This window comes from Balaenoptera ricei, chromosome 10 (genome assembly GCF_028023285.1).
Source record: "Balaenoptera ricei isolate mBalRic1 chromosome 10, mBalRic1.hap2, whole genome shotgun sequence".
NCBI classification, from domain to species: domain Eukaryota; kingdom Metazoa; phylum Chordata; class Mammalia; order Artiodactyla; family Balaenopteridae; genus Balaenoptera; species Balaenoptera ricei.
In genome coordinates this window covers 11,234,139-11,255,537 of record NC_082648.1, presented here as the reverse complement: position 1 = coordinate 11,255,537, position 21,399 = coordinate 11,234,139, and the positions used below count along the sequence as shown (strand labels likewise).

The window sequence follows — 21,399 nt, the reverse complement described above, 5'->3', positions numbered from 1 at the left end:
TGTTAGTGCTTAGCTTGTTAATCTCCTGATCTCCCAGACAGGGTTAGGCGGCCTCCTGTGGAGCACTGGGCATGCTCTTTTCCAACGCATCACATCGTACCGTCATTTCCTGTTTATTTCGTTGTCTTGGACACTAGACTAAAGGCTCCTTGTGGACTGTATTCCATTCAGTGTTGGATCCCATCTCCTAGCACATTCTCTGGCACATGGAAAGCATTTAACAAATGTTTGTCCAATGAGTGAATCTTCACAATTATCCTGTGAAAGCTGTTACTGTCTCACGTTTTACAGATGAGGGGGCTGAGGGTCAGAGAGGTCAAGAAACTGATCTAAGATCACATAGCATGTTAAGAGTAAATGTAAAACATGTTCTCAACTCCAGAGTTTTGCTATCTCCACCACAACGCAGCACGATTATTATTGCTGTTGCAGAACAGGCTTGGTAGAGGGTTGCAGTGGCTTGCGATATACTTAGGCAGTAGAGTAGATCATATGGGGGACTTGGAAATGGCCCCCCTCAACACCCCAATTTTAAATCTGTTTTAACGCAGGCTGTTTATGTGCAACTCAGAACACCAGTGTGTTCTGGGTGGATGCGTATGGTCTGGTGGTCCCTGTCCCATCCCTGGCTCACCGTTACCCTCCCAATATCGTCCTTTGACCTCCTTCCCAGGTGACATTTTTCCTGCTCCCCTGTTCCCACGATTCTCTTTTTATCATCCATCACCCATTTTTACTCCTCATTCCCCTTCTTAATAGTCAGTGACAAGCCAATAATTTTTATTAACACTTGAAAATGCTACTTTGCTGTTAAACCAATACATGCAATTGCCCTAATCTGCTGCCAAATGGTGATAATCAGAATCAGGTTTCAAATGGTTTGGATTTCAGCAGGGCTGCCTACACTGTCCTTGGAGGCATATAAATTAATTATAATTAAGAACCGTGTGCAGATGTTAGAAGAGAAATTTTGGTGTCTGCTCTTGCAGAATACTGAAGAAAAAAAAAAACCATCAGTGGCTGTTGCTGATGAGAGTACAGATAATCATCTACGTTTGTATTACAGATTTCTGTGAAAATGCATACATGTAAAGTGATTTATGATCCTTTATTAGTTATCTGTTCAACTCTTGTGTCAAGAAATTGGGTGACAGTAGAAGTGATACTTCTGCTTTGTGCATACAGCGGGAAAAAATAGGTCAGATAGAAAAGCCAGGATTTAACTCCTGGAAGTGGTGCAGAACAAGGTGGTAGGTTGTAGAACAAGGCTCAGGTGGTAGGTCTGCTTGGACTGAGTGAGAACAAGAAGGCTCTTAGGTAACAGAAGTCCTAGGAAAGCAAATTCCTCTGCCAAGGAATTCACTGGCACATTGGCCCTTTGCAGTGATGAGGCCATCTTCTCATAGGGTCTAGGGGACTGGTGGTCTTTGGAACGGCATCCTTACTTGCTTTATGTAGGAGGACTTGATGGAACCATCTGCTGGGTCAAAGGTTTAGGTAATTTTTTCCCGTATCTTTTCCCTCTCTCCCATCTATCCTGCTCTTCCCTGATCGAGTACTTTCCCAGAAATGACTTAACTAAGGCTCTGAGTTCTTTGATTGTCTATTTACATTATTTGTTGTGGCTATGGTATGTTGAAATGGATTTGGGATTAGCTCTGCACAGGAGTATATTTAGATAAGTTAAATCCCCCGAGAAGACCAAGGAGAGCGGTTTATTGCCATGTCAGTCACTACATTAAAAATGGATTCGGCATGTTTATAGGATGTCCAGGTAGACTTTTCTTTTGTCACTGGTTTCATAGGCACATAGTCCCAGACCCCAAACCCCAAACCCCAGACTACCAGGCTTTCTTACCTTGTTCCTTTTGAAGAAAGAGCAGGGGCAAGGGAGCTCAGAAGCTCTAAAAGAGTTGGGATGATGATAACAGTATGAAAAGAGGAGAATAACGATGCAGAGAGAAGTTTTAGGTTCTAAGTCCACTAATATTAAAGATAGGTGCCTTTTATATGTTATTCTTACAGATTTAGATGAAGTTTAGATGTGTTTAGCAGACCCTAAATGCTTCTGGAGGATTGAAATTGGGTTTCCAAATGCCCTGAATACATAGATGGCATTGTGTTTCTTTTGCTAGAAATAGATATTAGTCTTGTACTTCAGAATGGCATTGGATAGTAGATGTTTGACATCTGGTATACTCCTACTTCCTGCTTCAGATGATTGGTGAACACATTTATTACCTAAGCTAAGCATTCGGACTCAAAAAAACACCTCTTTGGTTCAACATTTGCTCTGCCTCTATAAATTTGAATTTAGAAAGTATGACTTAAAACCTGAAATTGACTTGGAACTTAAACGTTTTAAAAAATGTGTTAATTAAAAATTTTTTATTTTGGATCTGTTCTGCAGAGTTAAGTTATTCATACTTCTCTGTTCAAGGCACACTTTCATTACTGGTTCAGATAAAGATGTCTTGTTTAATTAACTTGTTCTGCATGTACCTTTATTCTTCTATATACCTTTTAGAGTAAGATAATAAAATTCCTTTAAAAATCCTGCTGTTAGGGGCTTCCCTGGTGGCGCAGCGGTTGAGAATCCGCCTGCCAATGCAAGGGACACGGGTTCGAGCCCTGGTCTGGGAGGATCCCACATGCCGCGGAGCGGCTGGGCCCGTGAGCCACAACTACTGAGCCTGTGCATCTGGAGCCTGTGCTCTGCAACAAGAGAGGCTGCGATAGTGAGAGGCCCGCGCACCGCGATGAAGAGTGGCCCCCGCTTGCCGCAACTGGAGAAAGCCCTCGCACAGAAACGAAGACCCAACACAGCCAAAAGTAAATTAAAAAAAAAAAAAAATCCTGCTGTTATTTTGATAGGAATTGCCTTCAAGTTATGGATTAATTTGGGAGAAAATAGAACTTTCGAAAATATTATGTCATCCCCTCCGTGAATTGATCTATGATTACATTGTTCAGGACTTCTTTCATATCCTTTAATAGAGTTTCAAATTTTCTCTGCAGAGGTCTTGTGCATTTTTTGCCAATTCCTAAATAATTTATAGTTGTTTTTGTTATTATGACTATTATATTTTCTGGTTGGTTAAAAAGAGCTATTGATTTTTTATAAGAGTATTATTTATCTAGCAATCTCATTCTACCCATATTAATATTAATAGTTTTAAAATTCTGTTGGACTTTCTGTGTAGATAACCATATTATCTTCATATACTGCTATTATTTTCTCTTTCCTTCCCATCCTTAAAACTTTTGTTTTCTTGCCTTATTTTATTTACCAGAATCTCCAGGAGCAGTGATAGCACTAACTCACTGTCAAAAAAAATCTGATTAAGAGTGTTTGGTACATACTCTTACCAGGTAGACTGGTGATCTCCTTCATTTCCTGTCATCAAACAGTTAAAAAAATATTCGAACATTTATATCATAAATAGGTGTTGCCCTTAATCGAATGTGTTTTCTTTATTTTATTTTATTTTTTGAGATATTCATGTAAATATCTTGTTTGGTCCATTAATGTGGTGAATTATTTTGATTTATATTCTGATATTAAACCGTCCTTGCATTCCTTATATAAACCACGCTTGAATATTATTATTATTATTAAAATATACTCTTTGTTTTGGTTAGCTAGTATTTTGTTTAGGATTTTTTTGCCTTTAGGTTCATAAGTGAAAGGGACCTATGATAATCTTTTCTTGTACTGTAATTATCTGGATTTAGAATTAAACTTTTCTTGTTTTTCTGTTTTGTTCAACTTGTGTGAACAAGGCTCATTTCCTCCACGTGTACCTGTTTTACTTCCTTTTATTTTGGCAAAGATGGGGTGGGGTGATGGGGTGGTTTTGGTGGATTAGGATTGGGGGCCTTTGATAACCATTTTATTTTCTTTAATGGTTATTATTATATTCAAATTTTCCATATTCTTTTGAAACTTTTTGCTTTTTAAAATTAGATATTTATACATTAAATTTAAAAGCAACTAACTTTCATAATATTCTTTAATTATTTTAAAATTTCTACTGTATATGTTGTTATTGTCCCTTTTTCATCATCAGTTTCATTTGCATTTTCTCTTTTGTTTCCTCGATTGGTCTTGTCAGAATTTTGTCTAGTGTAGTCTTTCAAAGGTTCAACTTTTGGTTTTGTTTTTTTCTTTTCTTTGCTTTTTGTTTCATTAATTCCTGCCCTTATCTTTATTATTCAATTCCTTCTTAGGGTTGACTCTGTTAATTGTTCAATAAGTGAAAATTTAATTACAATTCATTTTTTTATTTTCTTATTTTCTTACAAGTGAATTTAAAGGTATAGGTTTCTCTCTAAACCATTTCATTTATGCTCTAGAAATTTTGGTATTTAATATTTTCATTGTCATTCTAAATCAAAGGATTTTTCAGTTTCTGTTATGATTTCCTCCTTAACGTTAGTGTTATTTAATATTAAGTTTTTAAAAAGTTTTGGATGTGTGATATGTTTAGCTACCTTTAAAATTTTATTTGTAAATTTAATCACATTACAGAAAAATGGCAATCATTTCATATGATTCTTTGGAAGTTGTTGAAGCACTTTCATAGAGTTAATATTTTCCATGTGCTTATAAAGAATATATATTCTCTGTTGTATATGTTGCTAGATATTTGAAATAGTTCAAGCTTATTACTCATGCTTTGTTTTGTTTTGTTTGTTTTTTGATCATTTATGTCATTGTTTATATTTTCTCTGTTGGATTTATCTGTTACTCCCCAGGGTAATTTTAGTTATTGCTTTATACAGGTCAAGCCTGTATTTTTTGATTCATGTATATTCATGATTATAGTATCTTCTTGGAACTGGTATGTGACATCTCTCATTGTCACTTTTGATGTTTTCACCTTGAATTTTATTTTGTCTTGATATTAAAATTTTGATAGACATTCTCACATTGCCCTCCAAAAACGTTATACTCATTTGTATTTCACTTGACTTATACTGTATAGACAGACTCCTTTTCCCCCCACATTCTCCTGTGTGACAAATTTTAAGGCCTGTGCATCCTAACTTTCTGTCTTTATTAGTAGCTTGGGAAACTGGACCTGATGCATAGCTCTGGCACTTCTGATCTTCATTTTATTCACTGCCTATCGTATTCTAATCACAGTCGCCTTAATTAGGTCACTTGAAACAGCGTCCTGACTCCATTAAGGATGGTGCTTGGAAAATTTGACTTAATCATCTATTAAATCACATTTTATCCTTCTTTTTGGGGTTGCCCCAGGATTCAGTTTTCTCTGAGAACAGGATTGGCCCAGCTTCTCACTCAAATATGTCTTCCCTTGGAGCCTTCTGTGGGCAAAGTGTCTCCTGGTTCCTGTTAGTTACCCTGCACCGGTGGTAGGCATGAACACAAGCTACTGCGGTCTTCTGCTTGCTGTAAATCTAAGGGCCACTCAACTCAAGCCTCAAGGAGGCAGAGGATCAGGAGGTGAACAGTTGACGCTCTAATCCTGATGCTTTGTTTTTGGTTCTGCTTGTGAACCCTCGTGTCTGAATTTACAGCATGATTTGGGGGTGCCGAGTTCCACTGATCCCCATTACTGCCCCTGGCCTGAATTACTCTTGAATTCTGCTGCACTTGACTGGTAAGCTGTCAGTGGAGTTTGCTGCTCCCCTGAGGCCATTATGCAACATCTTCTTCAGGGAGTTAGAACATCAGGGAACTCATATCTCTTGCCACCCGCCCCACCCCCCAATCCCCATCCCCACCTCCACCTCCACCTCCACCCTCCCCTGCCGTGAAGTTCCTCTCAACATTCCTCTCAGACTGTCTGCCATTCTCTCCCCGCCCACCTCCCACATGCTGACCTGGTGCGTTCATAAATAGCTAGGCTCCTTGAACAACTTCTGTAGAAGCTTAAAGGTAACATCCTTTGCATCTCTAGAGATTTTATATTCTTCAAAGCACTTCCAGCTGCATATTATCATTTGATCCTCACATAAAACTCTCTCAGGTATTTAGGTTAGGTATATTATCCGGATTTCACCGATGAGGAAATAGACACAGTGATGAGGACTTGCCTACCCTCAGGTACTTAGCTACTGTGGAACTGGTATTAGAACACAGTTTGGTTTTGGTTAGTGAATTTGTTTATTCATTCATTAACTCACACACTCATACTGAGAGGCAGTAGAATGCAAAGAGCAAGGGTTTCGGCGACAAACTTTGGTTTGAAATTTGATGCCAAATTATTAGCTGTGTGACCTTCGTCGTGCACTTAGCTAGCCTCTCTCTCAGAAGATCAGTTTCCTGATTTGTAATATGGGGAAAATTATATCATGTTTATATGTGATTTAACAATCCATGAAAAATAGTGTCTGGCATATGGTAGGTTATAGGTAAAATGTTACTATAAATATATAATATATAAAATAGGTTACTAGTGTAGGTAAAAATGGCCAAACATCGACAATTTTATTATGGTAGAAACTGAGCGGCTACCATTTATTGAGTCCTTCCTTATTGTATGTATCCAAGGCACTGCTAGGCCCCAAGAATTGCAAATACAAGTGAGGCAAGGTTTGCTTGTGTGTCTGTGTCTTCTACTAGACTGTGGTCCTGGAGGGTAGAACCTGTCTGCGTCATATCCCTGACACCAAGAACAATGTCTGCTAGGGAGTGGGTGCTTAATAAAAGTGGGTGCTTTCTGAACTGAAAAGGTCCCTGCCCACCAGGAGATGACCAGCAGTGAAGACAGGCAGATACATAATCATATGCTCTAATAAACTGTTATGGGTATTTAGATAGACACACACAGGCCATGACAAGAGCCCAAGGGAAACGGTGCTCAGTTCTACTGGGGGAGGGGGCACTGCAGTGCACAGGAGGGGACACAGCTTCATAAACAGGTGCCTGAAGACTGACATGGTCTGTTGGGTGGAAGGGAGCACCACCAATTAGCTTATCTTGGACTACAAGCTTTCTCTCGACTAACCCCCTTCTAAGGTGTGAAATTGAGTTTGTATTCACAGCACTTCTTTGTTTGTCTCAAAGTCCCTCTGCTACTGGTATCTCCCATAATGTATTGCTTCGTAAAGTGCTTTGCTCTATCCTGAGTCTAAAAAGAGACACTCAGTAAAACCAGAGTCTATTCTTCGAGTGTCACAACTAGCCATCGCATAACAAAGTAGAATATATTGTGTAAGAAGAAATAGAGGAATGTAAGAGATATTTTAAGAGGCCCAATAAAACATCAGAGTGGGAGAGTGTAGACTGCATTAAAGTCAGTAAACAGTCATGGCAGAGTGGACCACTTTTCAATGTGAAGGGAACCTGATTTAGTGACTGACGACTGTACGATTCGAATCCCATTGGAATGAAGTTAGCTGCTACTTTTGCCAAATTCTAAATCTTTTGGTTCTCCTTGAGAACCGGTCCTTGAAATTTAACAGATTATTTTTGTTAGTATTTTGCCAATAGCTCTTTGAGGTGCTGAAGCCATCCGTCTTCCTCAGTATCCAGCGCTGCTGGACTCGGTATAGTGCTGCTGGCTTAGAGCTCTGGGAGGAGGAATTCGGGCTCCGGCTGCCCTGCTCGACTGGGGACAGTTCATCACACGGGTTGCCAGGGCTGTGTAGTCATCCCCTGTCTCCACAGAGACTCAAAGCCGAGGAAGCTGTCAGGAGTAAACTTTGTTCAGATGTGAACCACTGAGCTGCTCGTCTTACTTGCGAGAGGGAGACAAGGCCGTTGTCACAGGGCTCCTTCTTGGCAGTGTGGAAGGATGACTACAACAGCAGGGCTTCCAAAATGTTTTCTGCCAAGAACTGGATTGGATTTCTGCTTCCTCAGCCGCAAAATGTCCCCAGCATCTTAGCCCCAAATCATCAGTGCCCTTTGCCGTCAGTCTGCTCAACCTGGACACTTTCTTATCTTTCTTTGCTCGCCACCCTCATCATTATTGTTTGCTTTTTGTTAGCTAAACTCTCAAAGCTTTTGATTCCTAATATCTTACCTTTTTTTCCCCAGACAAGCAGGAGATAGGAAGCAACATTATCATCCTTGATTACATTCTCTCCCTTTGGAGAAGAATGAAAATCCCTGGTTTTTGGTTTGGGGTGCCGTTTATAGACTATTTCCTTGGAGTATAAAAATGCTATGTGTATTTTATTTTTTAAAAAATTTAATTTATTTAGTTTTGGCTGCGTTGGGTCTTCGTTGCCGCGCGTGGGCTTTCTCTCTTGTTGCAGCGAGCTGGGGCTACTCTTCGTTGGCGGTGCACGGGTTTCTCATTGCGGTGGCTTCTCTTATTGCGGAGCACGGGCTCTAGGTGCGCGGGCTTCAGTAGTTGTGGCACGCGAGCCCAGTAGTTGCGGTGCGTGGGCTCTAGGGCACGTGGGGCTTCAGTAGTTGTGGCGCACGGGCTTAGTTGCTCCGCGGCATGTGGGATCTTCCCAGACCAGGGCTGGAACCTGTGTCCCCTGCATTGGCAGGTGGATTCTTAACCACTGCGCCACCAGGGAAGTCCCAAAAACGCTATGTGTATTTTGTATTGGCATGTATTAGCATGCTGGTGTTGTAATATCATTGACCTTGGCAACATTACGTAACTGTTTTGAACTTCAGTTTCTCCATTTGAGAAATGGGGATAAAATGACTAATTTATAGGGTTTCTAGGAGGACTAAAGAGATTGCAGAGGAGGAAATGCCTAGTACAGTACCTAACACATACCAGATGTACAATAAATGATTATTTAAAACAAATCAATACAATCTAAGCAGGACCAGTTCTATTTCAGTAAGGGGAGCTCTTGGAGAATGGTGAGACATGAAAAGAGAAATGACCAAGCTTTGTAGAGAGTTGTGTCCTCAGTCTGGTGCAGAGTATAAGACTTAGGGGCACATGTGGAAGTAAAGAGGCAGGAGTTTGTGGTAAAAGGTAGAAAGTGGTGAACTGCATGCAAACGTGAAGTCAGTCATTTCAGAAAGGTCACTATGTCAGTAATTTAATAGCATTTGTCCAAATCACCATACTTTTATGCATAAACAAATGGGAATAAAACTAGTCCTCGTAATAACTGATGATGTAAGAGGCAATGTGATGTCAGGCAGATTGGCCTGAAAGCCAGAAGTTCTGGGCTCGTGTTCATTTCACTTAATTGGCTCATGGTCTCGGACTTCTTAGCTTTTCTGAGTCTTCCCTTCAACCTCCATAAAATGGTGGTAATAATGCTTTTCTTATTTCCCCCCTGCTGGTTTACTGTAAGGATCGGAGATGTTTTTAAAAGTACTGCCCAAACAACATATGGGTTGTTTTTGATTTAGTAGTAAGAGCCGGATGGGTTGCTGAAGAATTTTCAGGCTCTTGTCCTCTTTGAGGTGAATACAAAGTAAAGGCAGCAAGAATGGGGGCTCATGTATCTGTAACTTCCTGTATCCGGCTCTTCCAGACCACGTTTTGTAGGTAACCTCTGCTGAGCCCATTTTGCTGCTCACTTTGCCTGGCCTTTGCCATCCCTTGGCCCCAGAGCAGTTCAAGGATGGGTTGTGACAGGAGTACCGGGGATCTCGCAGCAACAGCTGGACACGCTCTTGGAGACTCCTGTGTTCGTGCGCTTGGTGTGACTGCTTGGACCACTTACATCCTCTTTCCGTTGTTTGTCCCTGTCTGTTTGCTGCTGATGGCTATAGCAGTAGCATCTTTTAGCGTCTTGCTCAAGGATTTCTGACGCTTCTGAAAGTTTTTTCTCCTCACTCTGCTACGCAAACACAAGAGATAAGAAACCAGGCTAGAAGATAGAAGCTGGGTTTGATGATCAGTAAAAGGAGATAAGTTCCTTGACTTGCAGTATCCAGCCTCTTCCCAGACAGTCATGCAGTGTGGGTTGTAATGTAACCATTCTCTCTTTGTGTTTCCAGGGAGTCGACGAGTTGAAGATGAAGCCCAGAGCGGAGTGCTGTTCCCCCAAGTTCTGGCTGGTGCTGGCTGTCCTGGCCGTGTCAGGCAGCAGAGCTCGTTCTCAGAAGAGCCCGCCCAGCATTGGCATTGCCGTCATCCTCGTGGGCACTTCAGACGAGGTGGCCATCAAGGATGCCCACGAGAAAGATGATTTCCACCATCTCTCGGTGGTGCCCCGTGTGGAGCTGGTAGCCATGAATGAGACGGACCCAAAGAGCATCATAACCCGCATCTGTGATCTCATGTCTGACCGGAAGGTCCAGGGGGTGGTGTTTGCTGACGACACAGACCAGGAAGCCATCGCCCAGATCCTTGACTTCATTTCAGCCCAGACTCTCACCCCCATCCTGGGTATCCACGGGGGCTCCTCGATGATAATGGCAGACAAGGTAAAAGGGGGCCGTGGTGAGAAGAGCCTGGGGGGTGGTATGTACTGAGAACTAAATGATGCATTTGTTTGAATGCCAAACTCGATTATGAAAGATGGAGGTAACCAGATGGTAACCAGAGGTAACCAGAATGCACTGAGTGAATGGCTAGACCAGGAGCTAGCCTAATGCTTTGGAGTTGAAAGGGAGGGGAAGATGCTGGTATCTAGAAGCTCCTTTTGTTTGGAACAGGTCTGTGTGTCCATTTGTTTGTAAATGGATTCACTGAAATGACTAAGAGATGTTGAAGGTTGTAGCTCGGTGGTAACGTTTTCTTCAAATACGTGTATGAATACCTCCTTCAAAACTTTAGAAAAGGTGTGCTCTATTCTTCCTTGATAATACAGGTTCTCCCCCCATACCAGTTTCAAGAATATAAAAAGCAAGATTCCCTGAGGCAGGTAATTTGTCTCCTTGAAGATTCAGATGTCCTAGAGAAGTACTTCTTGCTAAGGTGTCCAGGCTCAACACGCATCCCATCTGCACAAGTGAACGGATTTTAATCCATAGAACCAGTTGCAGCTGTGTTTTCCCCAGGCTTAGATTTGAAGGCAGCGGTTCTTAACCTTGACTGCACATTGGAATCACCTGAAGAGCTTTCAGCACAACCAATGCCTGGGTCCCACCCCCAGAAGTTCTGGAGCACAGCCTAGGCTTTAGGAGTTTTAAAAGCTCCGCAGGTGATTCTCGTGTGCAGTTAAGGCTGAGAACCACTGCTTTAAGGCCCCAAATAAATCATAGTCTCTCCTACATTAATATTAGATTGTCACATGACAAAGTAATTATCATGTGACATCGATGCTTATTCTCTGACTGCAGGAAAAAGTGTTTTGTCTGTAGTTATGTTTTGTTTTTACACTTATTCGGTTATTTTTCCTTGCTTTGTACAGTGATTATTGCTTATTGCTTAAGTGCAGTACTTTTCATATACATATCGGCTTTGCAGTCATTCATATCTTAGAATGATTCATTTCACAAATGCAATATTTGTTTTGCATCACTTTGGGTTTCTTAAATTGTTTCTACTTTTGCATTGTCATCTTATACTTCTTAATGTCACTTTCAAAACCGCCTTCAGTGTTGTACTGAAAAGACGTGCTGTGGGCTTAATGATGTTTGCAAACACCTCAAAACCTAGCACAGACGCCACAAGCGTGCTACTTGGCCAGTGGAGAACCACCAGGCCACAGGGCTTAACGGAGTAAAATAAGCTGGCGTGATCACTATCGCCATCTGTCGGCAGCAGGCAGAGATGACTCATGTCTGTTCAGGAGCTTCCTTTGTTCAGTCTAGGAAAAGTCAAGTGGAGAGTACTAAGTGGAGGAACTTCACGCTTTCAGCAGCATATGAGAAGGCTGTTGTCCCATTCGCATGGGTAAAGGCACAGGTAAGGATGTTAGAAAAAAATGCTGCCCCGAGGAGCCCATGCTAAGGGAAGTGGGATAAACTTGAATAGAACGGAAAATATAGGTGGACTATGGCAAAACCTAATGAGTTTTTGCTTCAGATAGATTTTTTTAAACATCATTGCCCTTAGCAAAGTATATTATATTTTAGCAGTGGTATTTTGAGGGCACAATTTGCATGGAAAGAATGCCAAGATGGAGGAGCCCAGTTCTTGAATCATAAATAAGTGCAAACTTACCTTGAGAGCAAGTCAGGTGAAAATGATTGATTGATTGATTGATATAGCGTCTATGGACTCCTGCGCAGCCTGTTATTTCAGGCTCACCCCTCCCCCCATGCCAGTGTAAAAGGTTGTTGGCTAAACTGGTTGGTTGCTTCTCTGTTGTGTCTCTTACAAATGCATAATAACAATATAATACTATGAAGAATGACGCAGACCACGTGGAGAGACTGGGCTCTTTTGTTCAGTGATGTATCCTAGGTGCTTCAGAGGGTTTACCATGTGCTGGGAGCATCCTGCTTTGCCTGCACTATCTTAGTTAATACTCTTAACAGCCCAGTGAGCTAAGTGGTATTACTTACCTCCATTTAGCAGATGGGGAAGCTGAGGCTCAGAAAGGTGAAATAACATCCCAAGTTATGCTGTTAGGAAGTGGCGTCCAGGACCGGTTGTTGGCTCTGCAGACCATGTGCTTGATTGCCTCTCAAGCAAATGGAGAGGCGGGTTAAGGTCTCTCATACCTTCCTCTTCTTTACTTTCTCCTCTGTTACGTAGCACTGTGGTGAATGTTATCTGCCTAAAAGTGATGCATCACTTGATTCATTATGGCAATACCGGAATCTGACTAGAGGAGAGGATTAATGAGCTGTGAAATGGTGGAGGCTTAGGTGTAGCCTAATTCTGTAGGGGACCCCTTGGCTGCCAGTTCCAGGGGTCAAATGGAGGATGGAAGCCAGTGAGGGGGATTTTTCCGGGTCATTGTAACGAGATCCCCCTCTGGTCTCCTCCCCCTTCCCCCTCCCCCCACTGCAACCACACCCCAATGTCCCATCTTATCTTTTTCTCTCTCCATCAAAAAAAGGAGGTAGGCAATGATTGTTAGGCACTTTGCTAAAATGGCCTAAATAATATCTAACTGACTTTGGACCTGAAAAGAAGAGTTACTGAAAGGTAGGTAGAAAGAGGAGAAAGAAGAATGAAGCAAGCAGGAGGTCCTGGTGCCACAGAAGCGGGAGGGTGGAAGGCTCAGTCACGGGGTGGGAGGCCTGGATGGGTGGGGGGCGGCTGCAGGGGCCGGGTCGGGCAGCAGGAGGATCTGCCCTCCCGACCTCCGGGGTCCAGAGGGCAGCAGCACTGAGGTGCCGGGCAGCTGTGCAGAGGGACGTTCACAGGCCTGAAGGACCAGCCGGAAGGCAAATGAAAAGAGTCCCCCAGAAATCAGAGAAATAAGCTTTGGGGGCAAGTTTCAAAAATAAAACACCTCAAATTCTAAGGCCAGCTTTTTTATTTTTTGATAGAAGTTATTTTTAGTACCATGACGGTATTTTACCAACATAGAATGGGGACACAGAGTGTGACAACTCTGAATCAACTACGGGGCAATAGGACAACACGTTTGAAAGCAGAACTAATGCAGAAAATCTTAAGAAATACAGCTTTGCTGTGTTTAAGGCATAGTCTTGAAGGTATAGTCGCCACCTGAAGGATGGTGAATAAACCTTCCATTTTGCTTCCTCCTTCTACGAGATAGGTAATTGCCACTCTGTTTTGACTCAATTGTTTTTTGTTTGTTTGTTTCAAATAAAACTTATTAAGTATCCTTGTGGAGGATTGGTTTACAGGGAGGAAATTCCTGATTCAAGGAGTTCGTGATGGAAGAAAGGTAGCACAGTTAGTTGCAGAGACTTTTTGGCAAAAGTAGGGAGACATAGTTCAGCATCTGATCAAATAGATTACGCTCACTTTTTTTGCATATGCTAATTAATCAGTACAAACATTAATTAGTCTTCACTTTCCCATTGAGGAAATGCACCTTGTGCCATGGCAGAAAGAAACATGGGAGCTGATAGAGCAGAGCTGTTCTAAGCTCAGAATTCGGACTCAGAGCAGTTTTAACCATCATTTCCTAGATGTGGGGATCTGGACAACTTACCAAACCACTTATGCTAAACCTTGGTTTTCTTGTCTGTACCATGGGGATAATCATATATCCATTATAGGGTTGTTGAAGATTAAATGAAGTAATACAGAGCAGGTGCTTCACTAAGTGTCCAGCACAGCCTTCAGTAGGCTGAGCTGAAGGTTGTATGGAGCAGTTTGAAGAAAAGGAGAAGGCTTCATGATACAGGAGAAGCATGGAAATGAAATAGAATCACAGCCAAATATAGAGGCACTTCAGAACTGGAGACCAACCAAGAAGGGAGCTCAGGTGAAAACCAGGGGAAGGGCTCTGAACTGTGGTGGGAGCTTTGGTCTTGTCCCACCAGGGAGGCCGAGGCTCATTGGTGGCATAGACGCTCCAGGGCCAAAAAAGGGCACATTCAGTTAAGGAAGAACTCGAACAAGGAAAGAACTGCTCGCGCTTGTTGCAGAAGACCGTTTAGAACAGTAACGGGGCCCATTGAAAAATGTATGAGGTGATTTTTGGCAGTTCCCCACCGAGTATTGAGTCTATTTTATTTTGCCTTGTTATAATTGCTTTTATTCTTCCTGAGATCCTGGATTAGGATGCTCGTCAGAATCCAAATGATGAACTAAAACGAGACATACTTTCATTTCTTTCCTGGAGGTTTCTCTGCTGATTTGCTGAAATCTTTATTGGGTTTTCAGATTTTAGCTCAGAGAGGTTAAGTAACTAATCCAAGATATTACAGCTTACGAGCAATGGGACTGGATTCAGATCCCAGAAGTACCTATTTTGAAGCCTGTGCTTTCTATTTATGCAATTCTGCCCCACAAAGCACTGCTCTAAGAATTGTAAGTCCTGTGTTTCAGTCTTCATTCTCAGGAGCTTTGGAAATTTAGGCAAACAAATCACTTCAGCTGCATGATACTCGGTTTCTAGTTTATAAGTGTTAAATTTTGTTTTCTGCCCTACCCACTTTACAACATTTTGAAGATAAAATAAAATAAAATAGTTGGAAAAATGCTGGGCAAACAGATACTTTAGGTGAGGTAATTAAAAAGTGGGGATAGGGATTGACAGTCATTGAAAACTATCTTGTCACTAGCATTAGGGCCAATGAAAATGGCTTGGGTAGGTGGTAGGAAGGAATACAGAAAGTGGAAGTTACAGTAGGATCAGGCAAAAGGATGGAAGACCCAAGCTTTAATGCTGCAAAAATGGAAGAGAGAAGGTGTGCTGAGTAAAGGGTCAGGGTCTGGAAATAGATCAGAGTGATCTTCACTCTGTTGATCGGAGTGGAGTACAGCAGCTAAGACATGTGTCGTGCTCCTTATCTTGTTCCTCCCTAAAGGACAGGTGAAAATATTCTTATTCTGGCATCTGTTGCTATGATTCTTTCATTTCTAAATTTATTGGTTGAGAATTAATACTTTTACTAGCACTCTAATTTTCTGTGCAGAAAGCCATGTTTTGGAATCCAGCTGGGGCCAGCAGGATGGCCCTTACACTCCTTTGGCCCCATCTTCTCTCACTCTCCCCCTGCCCCCTACTCCCCGCCCGCCGCCCCGACACCTAATGGCAATATGTTTGGAGACAGTAGTTGAGCCAGCGGTGGAGTGTGACCCTGTAAATAGTCTAACTGCCTTCCGTCTGCTCATGTGGGTTTCCATAGCCAACATAATCTTGAAACCAAGATGGCCATGCTGTTCATACCCCATTCTATGCTTCTTCCCGAATTTGGGGTGACTTTGAGGTTTTTTTAACCTTGCTTCTTAGTTGTTTGTGATATGGTGTTTCTTGGGACAGCATACTTCAAGAGCAAACTGTGGTGTTAGAACATTTTTTGGTGATGAGCAGAGTTAAGTCATAGAGGTGGGAGAGGCAAGACAGTAACAAAGCTGCTATCATATGCCAACGCTGTGCCAGGCATGATGTTAGTGAGCATTTTAATCCTTAAGCAGTCCTGTGAGACGAGTAGCATTATTTCATTTGATGGGGAAAATAAATCAGAGAGAGTTTACGTATCGTGGCCAAAGTCGCATAGCTAGAAACATAGTGGGCCTGGGATCTGAGTCTTTTTTTTTAAGTTTTTCCGCTGACTTTAAAACTTCCAGTCCCCACACTGAGGAAGTCAGAAAAAAGCCAGGATAGAATCATCTGGGGACCTGGGGGTCCGTTACTCCTCTCCCGTTTTTCCTACTTCCTTGAACTATACTTTGGGGGAAGGCGAGTAGGCAGTTCTGTCTGAGACACCATAGACGTTGCGGTGGTGCTGCCTTCAAGCCTGTGTGGATTCCAGTACTATCCACCTGCGTCTCGTTGGCCAGCGCATCCGCTCTTTTCCAGTTGGAGCTGGGATTTGCTTTCAAGAGACCGGCCACTTGAAGTCCAGGTGCAGTTTTAATGCCTGGAAAAACTGAGGCTCCAGAAATCGCTTTAGGCATTCACAGAAATTAAGGTGCTTGTTGCTAGAAAGTAACGCGTGAGCCATCACTTCTCACGCGGCTGGCAGGAGGTGATGGTGTGTCTGTGGCAGGAAGGAGGTGACATCACGTGGAGGGAAGGCGGGCTGTGTCGCCCGGAGGCTCAGGCTCTGCGCATTCCCAGTCACGTGACTGTAGCTGTGTTCCTTAAACACTCTTAGCCTCCGGTTTTCCATTTGTAAAATGGGGACAGAAATAACACCTGGCTCTTAGTGGGTTTTACCAAGCCTTCTGAAGCAGCGTGCCCAGTGCTTGGTAAACAGTAGGGCCTCAGTATACGTCTGCCTTGTGTTTTCCTACACCAGACCTTACCTAAATCATTTGAAGAAAATGGGATTCTACTGTTTTCCCATGAACCCAAAGAGAGGAGCTTGGGATGTCAGTGCCCTTCGTTTTAAGCCTGGTGGCTCAGCTGCAGCTCCGTGGGTTCCACCTCTGCGGCCACGCAGTTACTGACTGTGCCCCGATCAGGACATATCACGATTTTCAAAGCAGAGACATACAGTGATTTCAATAAACTGATACACATAGGATGTAAGCAATGAAGATAAGCCAAGAACGTTAGAAAAGAAAGCAGAGCAGAATTAAATAGTCTTTGAATCCAGGGTTACTCATGGATTTGTCAGTGTTGATATAAAAGAAAAAGTGAGCAATGAGATGAGGGGAATATTAAAAGTACTAGGTAGGAAGTAGTAATATGTTATAGACATAGGAAGGCACTTAATTTACTAAATGTCATCAGCCAGTTTTTAATCTTTTTAATTTTCTTGGCCTCACCGTGCGGCTTGCAGGATCTTAGTTCCCCGACCAGGGATTGAACCCGCACCCTCGGCAATGAGAGCGTGGAGTCCTAACCACTGGACCGCCAGGGAATTCCCTCACCAGCCAGTTTTTAATAGATTACACTGATATTGCTGAAAAACTCCTTGGATTCTGATTTATACACCAAGAATGTATTTTCATTCCCCTTTCTGAGACTTCTGTGATTCCATCTTTTTGCCTCATTCTTAGGCTTTATATCTATATTTTATTCAACATTTTATATATGTACCTATTTTAATTAATTTTTATTGGAGTATAGTTGCTTTACAATATTGTGTTAGCTTCTACTGCACAGCAAAATGAATCAGCCATACATATACATATATCCCCTCCCTTTTGGATTTCTCTCCCATTTAGGTCACCACAGTGCATTAAGTAGAGTTCTCTGTGCTATACAGTATGTTCCCCTCAGTTGTCTATTTTATACATAATGTCAGTAGTGTATATGTGTCAATCCCAATCTCCCAGTTCCTCCCACCCCACCCCTTTCCCCCTTGGTATCCATACATTTGTTCTCTACATCTGTTCTCTACATCTGTTCTCTATTTCTGCTTTGCAAACAAGGTCATCTATACCATTATTCTAGATTCCAATATATATGTGTTAATATATGATATTTGTTTTTCTCTTTCTGACTTACTTCACTCTGTATGATACTCTCTAGGTCCATCCACGTCTCTACAAACGACCCAGTTTTGTTCCGTTTTATGGCTGAGTAATATTCTGTTATATATATATGTACCACATCTTCTTTATCCATTCCTCTGTTGATGGACATTTAGGTTGCTTCCATGTCCTGGCTATTGTACATAGTGCTGCTGTGAACATTGGGGTGCATGTGTCTTCTTGAATTATGATTTTCTCTGGGTATATGCCCAGCAGTGGGATTGCTGGGTCATATGGTAGTTCTATTTTTAGTTTTTTAAGGAACCTCCATACTGTTTTCCATAGTGGCTGTATCAATTGATATTCCCCAACGTTATATTTTGATTCTGTGGCTTAAGGGTTCACCATGTATGAGAGTAATGTTCAAGGCTAGTTTTATTCCATTTTTCTGAAGACAAAATACCTTACTGCTACTATTCTATTTCACAGGGACAAAGAACACCCGAGTTTATTATGGGTTGTTAGGAGGTTACAATGAGAAAGAGAACTAACACTGATCATTTACTTTTGTCAGGCTCTGAGCTGGTCACCTTAATATGAGCTTCATTTATATGTTGCTTCATTTAATTCTTTCCTTGCCTTTATAAGGCACGCATTTTGTCTGTATTTCACAGATGAGGAAACTGTAGATCAGAGAGGCTGTTTTGCCCAAGATGTTTAGGTATTGATTGCTCACGATGGCTTAAACCAATAGGTGCTTATTGGTGTCTCAGCACAAGCTTCCTGGAGTTGGGGACCGCTGGGGCTGGGGCAGTGACACGGTGAGGTCAGGGCTGACCTCTGGGGTTTTCTTGACATTTTGGTAATTGTTGTCCTGCCCCATACCCAAAGCAGGGAAAGCCAGGGGGTGGGTATGATTAGATCAGGAAAAGTCTTCCCCATATCCTTGATCTCATGACCCCAAATCATGTCACATGGCCACCCCTTTGGGGGTTGCAGGCTCTCTGGTGGAGGTGGCAAGGGGACAAGCGTTGGGACCAACTTTGAGGTTAGTCAACAGGCAGTGTCTCTCAAAGGAAGGAAGTGATGACCTAGGAATTCAACCAATGTTTGTGTGACTCTAAAGCTCAACATCTCTCATGTGAAATTTCTCCTGCTTTACACCAAACTCTGCTTTTGTGCCCTTGGTCCAGTCGCCTCACATGTCGTCCAGGACTTTGGCTCACCAGTTATGTCCTTTTTCTCCTTAATTATCAACTTATTCCTCCCTGCTGGCATCTGCCTTACTAGCTTAGTGGTCCTCAGGAGATGTTTGGAAATGTACGGGGGGAGTTTTTTGGATGATGATAATGACTTGTCTGTGTGTGTGTGTGTGTGTGTGTGTGTGTGTGTGTTTGCATGCACCCACTACTGGCACTTAGAACGCAGAGGCCAGCCGTGTTAAGTGTCCTGCAGTATACATGATAGTACCCACCAGTCAAGAATTGTCTTCCCCCAAATGTCAATTTTGCCCTCTTCGAACATGCTCAGATCACTGTCATATTCATAAATAAACAAACCTGAAAGCTTTCCTTGACCCTGGTTTTCCTCCCTCACTCTTTGTTTTCATAGTTAAATTCCTTAAATGCTCGTCAGAAATTGCTGTTTTCAATTCCTCGTCTTTCCCTTTATCCAAAATGCCAAATCCAAATGGGGTTTTCAAGTCGTTCGTGACCTTCTGTGGCACTGAACACCGTTGACCCTTTTAGTGCTATTACAAAAATTATGATGACAAGAGTCATTAGGTTTGTCACCGATTTGGTGACAGTGGGAATGAGGATGAGTAGAATTTGGAACATGGGTGGGTCACAGGAGTGGAAACGACCGGTAAGCAGTTGGATCTGGGACTGGAGGTAAAGAGAGTGGTCTGGGCTGGAAGTTAAGAGATGAGCCTCATTAGGATGGAGAGGGTCGTTGAAACCAGGAGGGTGGAGGAGAGGCTGAGAACGAACAAGGGGGACGAGGAGAGAAGTGTGTCCAGGACAGAACCCCCACTTGAGGGGTGAGAGGAGGGGGAGATGGGAAAGAGCTAAAGAAATTCTTAGATAAGAAGAGAAGAAGAACGAGGAGGAAAGAGAGGCTTATCTAAAGCAGGAGGGAGCAGCTGCCCAGTCTGGGGGTCCACCCCGGCCACTCGCTTCCCCTCAGGACAGTTATGCCAACGGTAGAGAAGCCTTGTTGCGGATCCCGTCCCCTCCGTGCACTGCAGTGACCTCAGCGGCACTTCTGCCCTCTTGTCCTCCCCGCCACGTGGCAGCTTACCTGTGTGGTTCTTTAGGAACGCAAATCTGATCGTTACACTTTCACTTAAAACTCCACACCGGCTTCCCGCAGCTGAGACTAGGACATCCTCTCTGATGTGGTCCCAGGCCACCTCTCCAGGATTTTCCCTTCACCTCCCCGCCCTTGAACAGCAATGTGAGGTCACGCTAAATCAGTCACCGCTCCTGGTCTGGTCCTGACTGTTTTACGTCTCTGGGCCTTGGTCAGTGCCTCTTCCTCCTTTGTCCACCCAGAAGCACCTACTCACTTTCCAAGAGAAATCGTGGCACTTCTGTGAACCCTTTTCTGACTCCCATCTTCACAGAATTTACTAGTTCTTTTTTTTTTTTTTTTGCACTTCACCTGTGCTCTATTTAAGCTTTTATTATAACCCATCCTGTTTACTTATCCATCTCATTTGCTGTACAGCGGGCTCCTTGTGGGCCAGGCCATGCTTTACTGACTTTTGTGTTCCCAGCACATGCCATAATGTCGGGTGCATAGTAACAGTCAACTGTTACTACACAATTAGCAACTGTTAAAATGTACACTCTATATACACACTCTAGTGGGTTGAATGGTGGCCCCGAAACGATACTTCAGTGTCCTAACTCCTGGACCCTGTGAATATGACCTCATTTGAAAAAAGGATCTTTACAGATGTAGTTAAGGATCTTATGATGAGATCATCTTGGATTAGCCAAGTGGGCCCTAAATCCAGTGACAAATGTCCTTCTAAGAGGTAGAAGAGGAGAAGACGTCTACACAAAGGGGAAGTCCTTGAAAGAGGCAGATGCTGGAGTTATTTAGCCACAAGCCAAGGAAGCCACCAGAAACCTGGAAGAGGCAAAGGAAGATTCTCCCCTGGAGCCTTTAGAGGGAACATGACCCTGCCGACTCTCGATTTCAGGCTCCAGCCTCCAGAACTCTGAGAAAAGAAATTTCTGTTGTTTTAAGCCGCCAAGTATGTGATACAACTGTTACAGCAGCCCTAGGGAAGTAACAACACTCACACGGCAGTTAAGAGGGGCGCTCTGGAATCTCAGTGCCTAGATTGTTTCCTGGCTCCACTGTTTACTGTGTGACCTTTGGCAAATAACCTGACTTCTCTGAATCTTAGTTTCCTCGTCTATACAATGGTGGTAAAAATAGACCCTGTTTCTTAAGGTTATTAAGTAAAGTTATTAAAAGTGCTTAGAAAAGGCCTGGCAAATAGCAGGAATCAGTAAGAGTGGGTCTGTGAGAGGTTTTCAGTGTCTCCATTGAATAAATGAATGAGTGA

The 21,399-nt window shown here is 42.7% G+C and overlaps 1 protein-coding gene across 1 annotated transcript in view; it reads left to right on the top strand.

The window, feature by feature from the left end:
- The window catches only part of GRIN2B (glutamate ionotropic receptor NMDA type subunit 2B), a 412,485-nt gene that overhangs the window by 111,440 nt on the left and 279,646 nt on the right, over positions 1–21,399 (top strand). Inside the window, exon 2 of the mRNA XM_059934495.1 lies at positions 9,905–10,333. Coding sequence (XP_059790478.1) covers positions 9,923–10,333 — 411 coding nt within the window. The 5' untranslated portion in view covers positions 9,905–9,922. The remainder of the gene's footprint in view (positions 1–9,904; positions 10,334–21,399) is intronic.